General features: G+C 45.0%; 1 protein-coding gene across 10 annotated transcripts in view; it reads right to left on the bottom strand.

Moving 5' to 3' along the window:
- Positions 1 to 14,942, bottom strand: part of LOC110532437 (protein phosphatase 1 regulatory subunit 12B) — a 46,571-nt gene that overhangs the window by 5,319 nt on the left and 26,310 nt on the right. For 4 of the 10 annotated variants that reach the window (XM_036988406.1, XM_036988408.1, XM_021616331.2 and 1 more), the window contains exons 6-10: positions 3,914 to 3,930; positions 3,559 to 3,688; positions 2,325 to 2,429; positions 1,955 to 2,005; positions 1,587 to 1,637 (exon numbers count right to left, since the gene is read on the bottom strand). In XM_036988406.1, the coding sequence (XP_036844301.1) occupies positions 1,587 to 1,637; positions 1,955 to 2,005; positions 2,325 to 2,429; positions 3,559 to 3,688; positions 3,914 to 3,930 (354 nt within the window). Of the gene's footprint in view, positions 1 to 986; positions 1,078 to 1,586; positions 1,638 to 1,954; positions 2,006 to 2,324; positions 2,430 to 3,558; positions 3,689 to 3,913; positions 3,931 to 14,942 lie in introns of those variants that run through there. The other 6 variants (XM_036988409.1, XM_036988412.1, XM_036988411.1 and 3 more) reach the window with 5 other exon arrangements.

Raw genomic sequence — 14,942 nt, 5'->3', positions numbered from 1 at the left:
GGTCAAACATTTTGGGTAGCCTTCCACAAGCTTCCCACAATAAGTTGGGTTGAGGATTGAGGTCAGGGCTTTGTGATGGCCACTCCAATACCTTGACTTTGTTGTCCTTAAGCCATTTTGCCACAAGTTTGGAAGTATGCTTGGGGTCATTGTCCATTTGGAAGACCCATTTGCGACCAAGCTTTAACTTCCTGACTGTTGTCTTGAGATGTTGCTTCAATATATCCACAAAATGTTCCTTCCTCATGATGCCATCTATTTTGTGAAGTGCACCAGTCCCTCCTGCAGCAACGCACCCCCACAACATGATGCTGTCACCCCCATGCTTCACGGTTGGGATTGTGATCTTTGGCTTGCAAGCATCCCCTTTTTTCCTCCAAACATAACGATGGTCATCATGGCCAAACAGTTTTATTTTTGTTTCATCAGACCAGAGGACATTTCTCCAAAAAGTAAAATCTTTGTGCCCATGTGCAGTTGCAAACCGTAGTCTGACTTTTTAATGGCGGTTTTGGAGCAGTGGCTTCTTCCTTGCTGAGCGGCCTTTCAGGTTATGTGAATATAGAACTCGTTTTACAGTGTATATGCGTAGATACTTTTGTACCTGTTTCCTCCAGAATCTTCACTAGGAAAAATTACTTTTGTCATGCACACACAAAGTAAATGGCCTAACTGACTTGCCAAAACTACAGTTTGTTAACAAGAAATTTGTGGAGTGGTTGGAAAACGAGATTTAATGACTCCATCCTAAGTGTATGTAAACTTCCGACTTCAACTGTACATGCACATCTAGTGTGTATGTGTTCTAATGTGTGCCAATGTGTGTGTATGTGTGTGTGCAATGTGTGTGTTTGTGTGCACAGGCATGTGTCCATGCCCAGGTCTCTAAAGAGGTGAGGTGACAAGCGGGTGTCAATCACTTCTCACTCACATACAGGACCACTCACCATCGACCCCCCCCCCCCCCCCCCCCCCTCCCCCCCGTCCCGTCCTCCCTGGCCATGAGCCAGCCTGCCCCATGGTCAGCGTTCAGGGCTGGTACCCACAACGGAAATTTCTCACTCGGGCAGCTTCCTGCTGAGGCAACATGGGGTCACAACATGGGGTCAAACACTCTGTTCTCATCTTCCATCTCACATCTCTGTGTCACATACTGAGTTGTCATCATAACCTTTGGCTAGAAGTGGTTTGCACTTGCATGAGGTTCACATCTATTCAGCCCTGAATGATATTCTGCTGCTGTTTTTCTCTCGCCCCTCGCTCTTCGAAATGCTAAATATGCACAATTAGTGCAGGAATGCTTAACATAAGCAGGTCCTTTGCTCTTGGACGAAGCTTGGTATTCAGCTGGATCTAGGTCAGTCAGTGTGTAGCCAACAAAAGACAACAGTCTGCTTGGTGTGGGACAGAACAGTCTCTCTCTCTCTCTCTCTCTCTCTCTCTCCCACTCTCTCTCTCTCTCTCAACAGACAGCAGGCTGTGCTGCTTGGTGTGGGACTCCCTGAACCTCATCATCACCTGTTTGCCTATAATAACCAAGCAGGGCCATGTAGTAACTTCCCTCCTTGTTGCAGTGGAGACCTTACCTTGAGCTCTTCCTCCATGTCCGTTACCCTCTTCTCCAGAGCCTGTTTTTCCTGAGGAGAGCAGGTAGTTCAGGTCAGAATCACAACCGACTTTAAGATTTCTACTTTTAAATTAGGAGTCATTTTTCATTCCCACACATGATGATGAGCCCATAGAGGAATGAACAGACAGACAGATGACATGGAAAAGATCTGAAAAAAAGAGACTGAGATCAGAAAAAAAGCAGAGAGTGGTAGACATGTCGATATCAAGCTGTCAGGATGGAAAGAGAATTGGAATGTTGATATCAAGGATATGAGGCATATGGCTTTGAGAAAACAAAGAAAGAGAAGCCCGCAAGATATACAGTATAACAAGTTATAGATACCCTTTTCTCTGATTCAAGTACAGTGGATCTTTCAGACACTCTGTCCTGTTTCTGTAAGACAGAGTGCACAGTTGTCACAAAGTGGAAAAAAATATACAGTGGGTTGACTTAAAATGGGATAAAACAGAATTTGAAAACTTTGATGGGGATACACTGGTTCGTTTTCTTATCACCTTGTGCTCGCCTTGAACAATTTATTGTTCAAATGCAATATGCATGCTGTTGAGACGTGTGAACTATACTGAACTTAACTAAGATGGTCAACAGAAGGCTATGCAGGACTGTCTCAGTGTTGTGCTCAGTATTGAGCTTAGGGAGGGACTCTACTGGACTCTATCAGCCAATCAGATGCACTCCTACTATGCTGTACCTGGGTGACTTTGTCCAGCTGGGTGCGTATCTTGGTCAGCTCCTGTTTGCTATCATCCAGCCGGGACTTGAGCTTGTCATTCTCTGCCAAAGCGTCTTCATACATCTGAAAGAGAACAAATCAAAAGGTTAATGCTTATGTCACTTGGAGATACAGTACCTTGTCATGTGACAACATTTTCCCCACAATAGGCCAGCTCTGATATCTCTGCATCAGGTGAATCAACAAGAAGTGGTATTGATCACTTTTTGCCCCATACACAACTCTCTCCTGATTAAATCATGGATGACACTGTATGTGGGAGAAAACAAACGTACATATGGAATCTATTTATTTTATACTGAACAAAAATATAAACGCAGCATGTCAAGTGTTGTTGGTCCTATGTTTCATGAGCTGAAATAAAAGATCCCTAAAAAAAGCTTATTTCGCTCACATTCTGTGTACAAATTTATTTACATCCATGTTAGTGAATATTTGACCTTTGTCAAGATAATCCATGCACCTGAGAGGTGTAGCATATCAAGAAGCTGATTAAACAGCATGATCATTGTGCTGGGGACAATAAAAGGCCACTCTAAAATATGCAGTTTTGTCATACAACACAATGCCACAGACGTCTCAAGTTTTGAGGGAGCGTGCAATTGGCATGCCGACTGCAGGAATGTCCACCAGAGCTGTGGCCAGAGAATTTAATGTTAATTTCTCTGCCATTAGCCGACCTCCAACATCGTTTTAGAGAATTTGGCAGTATGTCCAACCGGCCTCTCAACCACAGACCACATCTATGGCATCGTGTGGGAAAGCGGTTTGCTGATGTCAACGTTGTGAACAGAGTGCCCCATGGTGGTGGTGGGGTTATGGTTTGGGCAGGCGTAAGCTACGGACAACGAACACAATTGCATTTTATCGATGTTAATTTGAATGCACAGAAATACTGTGACGAGATCCTGAGGCCCATTGTGAGGCCCATTTTTGTAAGGTATCTGTGACCAACAGATGCATATCTGTATTCCCAGTCATGTGAAATCCATAGATTAGGACCTAATTAATTATTTACATTGACTGATTTCCTTACATGAACTGTAACTCAGTAAATTCTTAGAAATTGTTGCAACCCTAACCCTATATTTTTGTTCAGTATATTTAACCTTTATTTAACCAGGCTAGTTACGTTTAGATTAAAAAAAAAAAAAAAAGATATCTTCTGTTTCCCTTCTGGGTTCTACAGTACCTTCTTGTAATCCCTGGAGCTGGTGTCGTCCTCATGCTTGTTCAGCGCTGCCAATCTGGTTTCCCTGCGTGTGTAGGAGCTGGTTCTGCCCAGAGGTTCAGCCCTGCTGTCCCCACCACCAGAGTCCAACCTGGGAGGAAGGAGGAAGCACAGCTCCTTAAGTGGGTGATGTACAACATCCAGCAACACAGCTGACATTACAACAGTGTTGGAACACTGACATAGATGACATACGATGGAACACTGACATACAAATCTTTTTTTGGAGTGCTGTATGTGTTTCTCATGAAGCTAAAATACTAAAATAGTGGTCAGGTTTATAAGAAAGCAAGAGAAGATCTGAATCTGTACATACCTTGATGCCCTGTCATGCTGAAAATGAACAGAGAAAAAACATGTTAGTTTAGTGTGAAAATGTATCACAAAAAGCTCTTAGTGCATATATGAAATCATTCTGACTTACTTTACAATACCATACTGGTTAGAACCAGCACAGTGGCTGAATCTGAGACATTTCATTTGTATGAAGTATCAACCAGAGACTTCAGACAGAGTAAAACATTTTCCATGAGGACACCATGAAGAAGAAAATAGAAACTTTATGTGACATCCAACCCACAATGTGTTCAGATGATTTGCATCCCAAAGGACAGGTATTGCATAGGCCAACACAAGTGATCTGCTTGTGATATATAATTCACTGGGACCTTGCATGCTCTTCTCTCCTGCTCTGACAGAGTTCACATAGGTAATCCTTCTCCTGTAAACCCTTTTCATCTTTTAGTGAGTGTTTGCCACGCAGATGCCTGCAGCGCAGAGATGACATCATGTGGCAAAAGGCCCCAGTTTACTGGGTGAGAGACTCCAAGTGATGACCTCAGGGTACATCATGCTGCTGATATCATACTGGCTGTGTCTCAAATGGCACCCTAACCCCTATATTGAGCGCTACTGGGGGCATAGGGAATAAGGTGCCATTCGGGACACATACTGGCATGGCATGATCTGGTCCTGACTAGATGACTGCATGGCTGCAAAGGCCCAGTCTGAGATGTATATTGCCTTTCCATTGGGTAAATTGTGTACAGATATGAGGCATTTACGTAAATAAAGTGTAAAGTCTAGACTATGTTAGGTCCAAAATGTTTATCTTCAGTTTCCATCTGTGCGCTCCGTTCTTAGTGAATCAGGCACCAAATATGGTTGCCTGCGCTCAATAATGACTAGGCCTATCTGATAGCATGGAAAGAGCCCTCTATGACAATCTGTTACGTGATGGGAAGTTCCTTGCCAAGAGTCGATATACATGACCCAGGGTGGCTGATCATTGATCAGTGCACATTACGACATGACACGGTACAGAGAAAAAAAGTGAAATGGTGAAAAAGAGACAGAGAGAGAGAGATGGTGTTTGATCTCCTTGTGATCTCTGTTTAGGTATCATGTTCTCTTGCATTCTTTGAGATTAGGAGCTGTTCTCCTGCCTGGGTGAGAGACTCCTTTAAACACATAAAACAACAGATCAGCTTATTCCCTGGCCACTAGATCGTATCCTGTTTGGAAACACTGGATGACACGCTGGTCAGTCAGTGTTGGGGAAGCTGCTCTGAAAATATAGTTTACCAAGCTACCAATTACTTCACACTGGAAGAAGTTGAGCTGCACTAAAGCTAAGGGGGAAAATAGTTTAGAAAACTAAAGCTACTTTGAAAAAGTAGTTCCTTACATCAACTACATTGTGAAAAACAATTATATTAGCTATAGCACAAGCAGCAGAATACACATAAATCCTGACTCTGCCATCAGCATGACCGGGATTCGTCGGCAAAAGCCCATCCGTGACAAGGGTCAATGAGTTGTGCGTTCCGAGATTCCGTTCTGCACACAACTGTTGTAATGCACCTTTATTTTCCAGTTTGTGGTCTGCCTGCTAGCTTGCGCAATTCTTGCCATTCTCCTTTGACATCTCATCAACAAGCTTTCTCCCTCACCCAAATCCAGATAGCTGATATCCTGAAAGAAATGCAAAATCTGGACCCTTACAAATCAGCCGGGCTAGACAATCTGGACCCTCTCTTTCTAAAATGATCCGCCGAAATTGTTGCAACCTAGCCTGTTCAACCTCTCTTTCGTTCCGTCTGAGATCCTCAAAGATTGGAATGCTGCCGCGGTCATCCCCCTATTCAAAGGGGGAGACACTCTGGACCCAAACTGTTACAGACCTATATCTATTCTACCCTGCCTTTCGAAGGTCTTCAACACCATCATCCCAGACATCCTGACCCACTCCAATTTGCATACCGCCCCAACAGATCCACAGATGATGCAATCTCTATCGCACTCCACACTTCCCTTTCCCACCTGGACAAAAGGAACACCTACGTGAGAAGGCTATTCATTGACTACAGCTCAGCGTTCAACACCATAGTGCTTTCAAAGCTCATCAATAAGCTAGGATTAAACAGGGATTAAACACCTCTCTCTGCAACTGGATCGTGGTCATCCTGACAGTCCACCCCCAAGTGTTGAGGGTAGGCAACAACACAACTGCCACTCTGACCCTCAACACGGGGGCCCCTCAGGGATGCGTTTTTAGTCCCCTCCTGTACTCCCTGTTCACCCAGGACTGCACGGCCAGGCACGACTCCAACACCATCCTTAAGTTTGCCGATGACACTACAGTGGTAGGCCTGATCATCGACTACGAGACAGCCTACAGGGAGGAGGTCAGAGACCTGGCAGTGTTGTGCCAGGACAACAACTTCTCCCTCAAAGTCAGCAAGACAAAGGAGCTGATCGTGGACTACAGGAAACAGAGAGCCGAGCACACCCCCATCCACATCGACAGCACTGCAGTGGAGCAGGGCAAGAGCTTCAAGTTCCTCGGTGTCCACATCACTACGGAATTATCATAGTGCAAACACATCAACACAGTCATGAAGAGGGCACAACAATGCCTCTTCCCCTTCAGGAGGCTGAAAAGATTTGGCATGGGCCCTCAGATCCTTAAATAGTTTTACAGCTGCACCATTGAGAGCATCTTGACTGGCTGCATCACCTCTTGGTATGGCAACTGCTTGGCATCCGGCCGCAAGGCGCTACAGACGGTAGTGCGTACAGTCCAGTACAGCACAGGGGCCAAGCTCCCTGTGTCAAAGGAAAGTCCCAAAAATGTACAAAGACTACAGCAACCCAAGTCATACGTATAGTGTTCTCTCTGCTACCTCACGGCAAGCGGTACCGATGCACCAAGTCTTGAACCAATAGGACGCGGAACAGCTTCTACCCCCAAGCCATAAGACTGCTAAATATTTACTTAAATAGTTAACCAATAGCTATCCAAACTATCTGCATTGACCGTTTTTGCACTCTCTTTTGACTCATCACATATGCTGCTGTTAATGTTCATTATCTATCCTGTTGCCTAGTCATTTTATCCCTACCTATATGTACATATCTAACTCAATTACCTCGTACCCCTGCACCTCGATTCGGTACTGGTACCCAGTGTATATAGCCAAGTTATCATTAGTCATTGTGTATTTATTCCTGGTATTTAATATTTTTTTTCTTATAGATATATTTTTTTAATCTGCATTGTTCGGAAGGGCCTGTAAGTAAGCATTTTACTGTTATTCTACACCTGTTGTTTACGAAGCATGTGACAAATAACATTTGATTTGATTTAACTGAAGGCCTCGATGCCGGTCGGCCTTGTAACGTTCGTCTGAAGAAGTAGACCAAGGTGCAGCGTGGTAAGTGTCCCACAACATAGGTGGGAAAACAGGCTACCTAAGTATGATTCCCAATCAGAGACAACGATAGACAGCTGCCTCTGATTGGGAACCACACTCGGCCAAAACCAAAGAAATACAAAACATAGAATGCCCCACCCCCATCACACCCTGACCTCACCAAATAGAGAAATAAAACGTCTCTCTAAGGTCAGGGCGTGACAGGCCTGCTTTATATAGCAAGCCACGGCCACATGACTCACTGTCTGTAAGAGCGAACCATTTTTGTGAACTTGTTGGTGTACCTAATAATCTGGGTGCATATACATATTCATATTCTTATATACTGTACAGTTCAATTAGATCTTTAGAAAGAGTAGAGGCACTGTGATACAAGATGTTGTTCATCTGTTTTTTAAAGCTAAGCTTTGTTGTGAGTCTATGCAGGACAAACCAAGAGCAGAAGCAGACCTAAATGCCTGGTCTTTATTAGGAGGCTCATACACTGTAACAGCCACATGGATTTTAGAGGGGGAGTAAATTCTAGGCGCACTATGAGAGACGTTCCTCTCCTCTGTGAATGTTTATACAGCACTGCTAAAGCTGCCTGGCCTTATGCGGTCATGTGTTAGTCTCCATCCAGCCTTGTCTCCATCCAGGGACAGAGAGCCAGTCAACTCTGATGAAGAAGGTCCAAGGATGGAAAAGGCAGGATGAGCGCTCTGATGAACTGTTCATACAACACTAACACTGGATGGTCTCATGTCTTTGACAACCTATACACAGTTTCACTGACAGGCTATTCTATTCTATTCGACCTCGACCGGGCCTGCAAGTCTCCATAAAGATTCTTACACTGTGAAAAATGGCTTGATAATCACTTAAAACACAGTAAGACATTACATGCAGTAGTCCTTTTACCACATGGAGCTGGTTTGGAGGTTTTATTTATTGTTTTTTTTCTTCTTTTGAACCTTTAACTAGGCAAGTCGGTCAAGAACAAATTCTTATTTACAATGACGGCCTACCCCGGCCAAACCCTAACCTGGATGACACTGGGCCGCCCTATGGGACTCCCAATCACAGCCGGTTGTGATACAGCCTGGAATCGAACCAGGGTCTGTGGTGACGCCTCTAGCACTGAGATGCAGTGCCTTAGACCGCAGCACCAGTTGGGAGCCGGGGGACCCGGGAGCTCGGGAGCTGGGGTACCCGAACATGTACCATAGTTTGGAAAGCACAGATCTAGGTCAAGCAGAAACATCCATTGAGACAATCCTAAATCTCCTTCCATTTTATCTCCATTAGCCTTACAGTGAGCCAGGCCAGGCTCGGACGTCAGACAAGTGGGATCTATTTCACAGAGCAGGATTTAATGAATTACAGAGAGGAATTTCTTAAATGTCTTTTGGACCACTTTCCTTTGCGGACCTTGATTTCCACAGACGTTGATTTTTGGTCCAGTCCGGTCTGGATCAGCCTTGATTTGCCCAAAACATAGACGTCTATGTTTGGTTCAGATTTGGTTCAGTCTAGACCGGCCTTGATTTGATCCAAACATTGATGTACTGTACCAGTCAAAAGTTTAAACACATCTACTCATTCAAGGGTGTTTCTTTATTTCTACTATTTTCTACATTGTAGAATAATAGTGAAGACATCACAACTAAGAAATAACACATATGGAATCATGTGGTAACCAAAAAAGTGTTAAACAAATCAGAATATATTTTATATTTGAGATTCTTCAAAGTAGCCACCCTTTGCCTTCATGACAGCTTTGCAAACTTTCAGCCAGAAATTAAAATGAATATGTATTTTCAACATCCGGAAAATACGTCTTTTAACCTTTCATTTAGAAACTAAAAGGAACCTATATTTAACGTCCAGAAAATACGGTATACGGCCGCAGAACGACCACGACCAGGCCTCCAAGTCTCCATAAGGATTAATACATTGATAAAAATGCTTCATAATCACTTAAAGCACAGCAAGACACTTAATGCAGTAGTCCTTTTCAAGTACCCCCTGTTGCTGGCTTTGGAGATAGCTGGGGTACCCAAACACAGTACCACAGATCTAGGTCAAGCAGAAACATCCATTGTGACATTTCTAAATCTCCTTCCATTTTATCTCCATTAGCCTTACAGTGATCCAGGACAGGCTCGGACGTCAGACAAGTGGGATCTATTTCACAGAGCAGGATTTAATGAATTACAGAGAGGAATTACATAAATGTTTTGTTTCACTCTTGCCAAGTACATTTATTTCTAATTAATTTACAATGTGTATGCATCATGAAACATTATAAACTTACATAAACCTACTCTGTCTTCTGACTTACCAGGAGGCAATCCTGAAAGGGCAGCGGATAGAGATATGATGGGCACCTGCTGGCACTGCGCCTGGTCTATGTTTTCTCTCTATTTATTTACAAAGCACCAGAATCTACATTTGAGGCTCCATAAGGCCTAGCAGTTGACTGGGGAGACAATCCACCAGGGTAGAAATAACAGCACAGCCATAGATTAATGGTACTGGCCTGTGCTGAACGGGTGCGAGCCTGAACTGCACTGTGGGCTCTGTGTAAACAGATGGACAATTGGTTTACGACTCGTCACGACCAACCACCACACAGCAAGCCGGGGGTCTGCTCCTTTACTGGACAGTACATGTGTTGGAGGTTGACTGGGATCCTTAGTACACTCCCGATATAAACACTCCCCAGTTAACAACACTCCCTTCTATGCAGCCTGTAAAATCATCAGCATCACTCCCTCCTACACACTACCTATGCTTTTTAATCAGCTCCTGACTGAGTCCCAGCTCTGATGCAAAGCCTATCACAGAGCGACTGCGCTTGATCTTATTGCTCTGCAAAGTGTTTCATTTCTTGAAGGACCCCTTTAATGGTCAGCCCTCCTCTCTCTTCTTTCTCACCCTCTCATCCCATAGGCTGCCTGCCTGGACTACTGCCCATTCACCCCACTGGAAAATATGAGTTAGTTTCACCCCACCGGAATGACCATGGGCTACTGTACTGTACACACAACCATAAAAGCCTATATTGCTTCCCCAGATATTCACAGCAAATCTCTATCTTTTTTCACTCTCCCTTCCACCTCTTCATTCTCTCCAGCCATTTCTGGATATAATTAAGGAATTACTAACAAGAGTAAACAACTAAAGAACCTCCCCATTTTGGGTTATTATTCATCTCACTTGGAAGAGTTTTCCTAGTCCAAGTACTGAGAGAAGGTAGGACTTCGGGCCAAATCTCTCGTCTTGTCCGAAGTGTGACATGAAGCATTGCCTCTGAGGAGGCAGATGTGCTTGCTTGTTTACAGTCAAGGCCTGTTGCTCAATGTCTGCAGCTGTGCTGCACACAACACTTTTTCAGAAAGAAATGCACCAGGTTTTCATCATAAACAATGAGGAGAGTTCTAATATCACACCAACAGCAACGTGCCCTTCTGGAGATTTTTATTTCTCGCTTACATTTTTCTCCCAGGAAAATATTGCCAATATGGGCTTTTTGCTGTGCTGACATCACGGACACTTAATGCCTGAGCTCACTGTGGATATATATGAGAATGGAAAAGTACAGTTAATGAAAAGAAAAGAATGGACAAAACAGTGACTGTATTCTTTGGAGTTCTCCTGACAGCAGTGGAGGACTGTGATACTGTCAGTACTGTGGTAGTGGGGGGTCATGATACGGTACTGTCAGTACAGTGGTAGTGGGGGGTCATGATACGGTACTGTAGTAGTGGGGTGTGGAGGGGTCATGATACGGTACTGTCAGTGCAGTGGTAGTGGGGGGTCATAATACGGTACTGTAGTAGTGGGGGGTGGAGGGGTCATGATACGGTACTGTCAGTATTGTGGTAGTGGGGGGGTCATGATACGGTACTGTTAGTACAGTGGTAGTGGGGGGTCATAATACGGTACTGTAGTAGTGGGGGGGGGGGGGGGGGGGGTCATGATACGGTACTGTCAGTACAGTGGTAGTGGGGGGTCATGATACGGAACTGTTAGTACGGTGGTGGTGGGGGGTCATAATACGGTACTGTAGTAGTGGGGGGTCATGATACGGTACTGTAGTAGTGGGGGGTCATAATACGGTACTGTAGTAGTGGGGGGTCATAATACGGTACTGTAGTAGTGGGGGGTCATAATACGGTACTGTAGTAGTGGGGGGTGGAGGGGTCATTATACGGTACTGTCAGTATTGTGGTAGTGGGGGGGTCATGATACGGTACTGTAGTAGTGGGGGGTCATGATACGGTACTGTAGTAGTGGGGGGTCATAATACGGTACTGTAGTAGTGGGGGCACTTGATACATTTATGAAATTGCTTCTTTCAATTATTGATAAACATGCACCTATTAAGAAACTGACTGTTAGAACTGTTAAGGCTCCATGGAATGATGAGGGATTGAAAAACGGTATGGTTGAAAGAGATGAGGCAAAAGTAGTGGCTAATAAGTCTGGCTGCACATCTGACTGGCTTACTGACTGCCTATTGAGAAATTATGTGACTAAACTCAACAAAAAGAAGAAGAAACTGTATTATGAAGCCAAGATCAATGATATAAAGAACTATGGAAAAACACTTGGGAGTACTTTAAATTAAATTATGGGCAGAAAGACAAATTGAACGACATCTTTCATTGAATCAGATGGCTTATTCATCACCAAACCATTTGACATTGCCAATTATTTGAATGATTAGTTCATTGGCAAAGTGGGTAAACTTAGGCAGGAAATGCCAACAACAAACAGTGAGCAATTGTATTCATGCATAAAAAAATGATGAAAGAAAGGCATTGCGGGGGCCTCCCGGGTGGCGCAATGGTCTAGGGCACTGCATCGCAGTGCTAGCTGTGCCACCAGAGACTCTGGGTTTGCGCCCAGGCTCTGTCACAACCGGCCGCGATCGGGAGGTCCGGCGATGCACAATTGACCTAGCGTCGTCCGGGTTAGGGAGGGTTTGGCCGGTAGGGATATCCTTGTCTCATCGCACACTAGCAACTCCTGTGGCGGGTTGGGCGCAGTGCACGCTAACCAGGTCGCCAGGTGCACAGTGTTTCCTCCAACACATTGGTGCGGCTGGCTTCCGGGTTGGATGTGCACTGTGTTAAGAAGCAGTGCAGCTTGGTTGGGTTGTGTTTTGGAGGACGCATGGCTTTCGACCTTCGTCTCTCCCGAGCCAGTACGGGACTTGTAGCGATGAGACAAGATAGTAGCTACTAACAATTGGATACCACGAAATTGGGGAGAAAAGGGGATAAAAAATAAATAAATAAATAAAATAAATAAAGGCATTGCAAGTTAGAATTTTGTAAAGTTAGAGTTAGTTAGGAGAGGTGGAAAAATTATTGTTATCGATCAATAACGACAAACCTCCTGGGATTGACAACTTAGATGGAAAGCTACTGAGGATGGTAGCTGACTCTATAGCCACTCCTATCTGTCATATTTTTAATCTGAGTTGAGAGGAAAGTCTTTGTCCTCAGGTCTGGAGGGAAGCCAAAGTAATTCCGCTACCCAAGAGTGGTAAAGCGGCCTTTACTGGTTCTAACAGCAGACCTATAAGCCTGCTGCCAGCTCTTAGCAAACTGTTGGAAAAAATTACATTTGACCAAATACAATTCTTTCAGCATGCTTATATAGAAGGGCACTCAACATGTATTGCACTGACACAAATGACTGATGATTGGTTGAAAGAAAAGGATAATACAAAGATTGTGGAAGCTGTACTGTTAGATTTCAGTGCAGCCTTTGATATGATTGACCATAACCTGTTGTTGAAAAAACGTATGTGTTATTGAGCTATCTATCTATCTAATAGAACTAAAAGGGGTTTCTTGAAATGGAAGCTTCTCTCATGTTAAACATGTAAAGTGTAGTGTAACGCAGGGCAGCTCTCTAGGCCCTCTACTCTTTTCTATTTTTACCAATGACCTGCCAAATAAAATACATTTTTATTAGTTGTCACGACTGCTGCCGAAGTCGTTGCCTCTCCTTGTTCGGGCGGTGCTCGGCGTTCGACGTCACCGGTCTTCTAGCCATCATTGATCCTTTTTTCATTTTCCATTGGTTTTGTCTTGTCTTCCCATACACCTGTTTTCAATCCCATTCATTACCTGTTGTGTATTTAACCCTCTGTTTCCCCTCATGTCTTTGTCAGAGATTGTTTTATTGTCAGTGTAGTGTGATTGTTGTATAGGTGTGCGTCGGGTCCTCGTACCCATGTTTATGTACATTTAGTGTTATGGAGCATACTCCGTGGACTTTATTAAAAGACTCCATTTTACACTCCATTTGACTCTCCTGCGCCTGACTTCCCTGCCACCTATTACATCTACGCATGACAGAATCTCTGACCAATATATGAAGTCAGCAGGAGAGGACACTATGCCCATGGAGCTGGAGGAACGCGTTCAGGAACAAGCAAGGGAGCTTGACGTTATCAGCTCCGTCATGGATCACATTGCCATGAAAATGGATCGCTGGGAGAGACAGGGAGTTTCTCCAGCGCCACCACCACCACAACCGGAATCTCCCGTGAACGATTTTTCCTCTCCGGAATCGAGGATCCATTTATCCCTACCTACGGGATACAACGGAGATACTGCCGACTGCCAGGGTTTCCTCCTTAAACTGAACTTGTATCTAGCCACGGCCTCCCCAGTACCATCTGACCGTGAGAAGAGTTACGCCCTCGTCTCATGCCTCACCGGGAAAGCCCTGGAATGGGCCAGCGCTGTGTGTAGTAGGGAGGATGCGGCGCTGGACCATTTTGAGGAGTTCACCCGCCAATTCCGGATAGTATTCGATCACCCACCTGAAGGCAAAGCAGCGGGTGAGCTTCTCTATCATCTGAGGCAGGAGACGAGGAGTGCACAGGATTTTGCTTTGGAGTTTAGGACCTTGGCTGCCGGCGCTGGATGGAGCGACAGGGCCCTGATCGACCATTACCGTTGTAGTCTACGCGAGGACGTCCGTCGGGAGCTGGCCTGTAGAGACACCACCCTCACCTTCGACCAGCTGGTGGACATGTCCATCAGGCTGGACAACATGCTGGCTACTCGTGGACGTCTAGATCGGGGTCTGGTTGTTCCATCCTCCCGCACCCTCTCTCCCGAACCTATGGAATTGGGAGGGATGGTGCGCAGGGAGACCGGAGGGGGTTCCCGCTTGAGCACCATTCAAGGTCGCAGAGAGCACACTGCTGGTCGGTGCCGGGTTGGTTCCTCTGGGAATAGAGAGGGCAGGCAGGGCATTCTGGCGTCACCCCAGGTGAGTAGGCACCATTCTCATCCAGAGCCCTCTGCTGCACTAATGTTTGTCTCTGTCTCTTTTCCTGACTTTTCACTGCATTCCCAGTATAAGGCGCTAGTAGATTCGGGTGCGGCTGGGAATTTCATTAATAAAAGTCTAGCTCATAGTTTAGGGATCCCTATTGTTCCTGTGGATATGCCTTTCCCTATTCATGCCTTAGATAGTCGACCATTAGGGTCAGGGTTTATCAGGGAGGTAACCGCACCTTTGTGTATGATAACGCAGGAGGGTCACAAGGAGAAGATTAGTCTTTTCCTTATTGATTCTCCTGCGTATTCTGTGGTGCTAGGCCTACCCTGGTTA

This window comes from Oncorhynchus mykiss, chromosome 9, assembly GCF_013265735.2.
Source record: "Oncorhynchus mykiss isolate Arlee chromosome 9, USDA_OmykA_1.1, whole genome shotgun sequence".
In the NCBI taxonomy this organism is placed as follows: Eukaryota; Metazoa; Chordata; class Actinopteri; order Salmoniformes; family Salmonidae; genus Oncorhynchus; species Oncorhynchus mykiss.
Note: the sequence above shows the minus strand (reverse complement) of the source record. Positions and strands in the feature narration are given on the sequence as shown.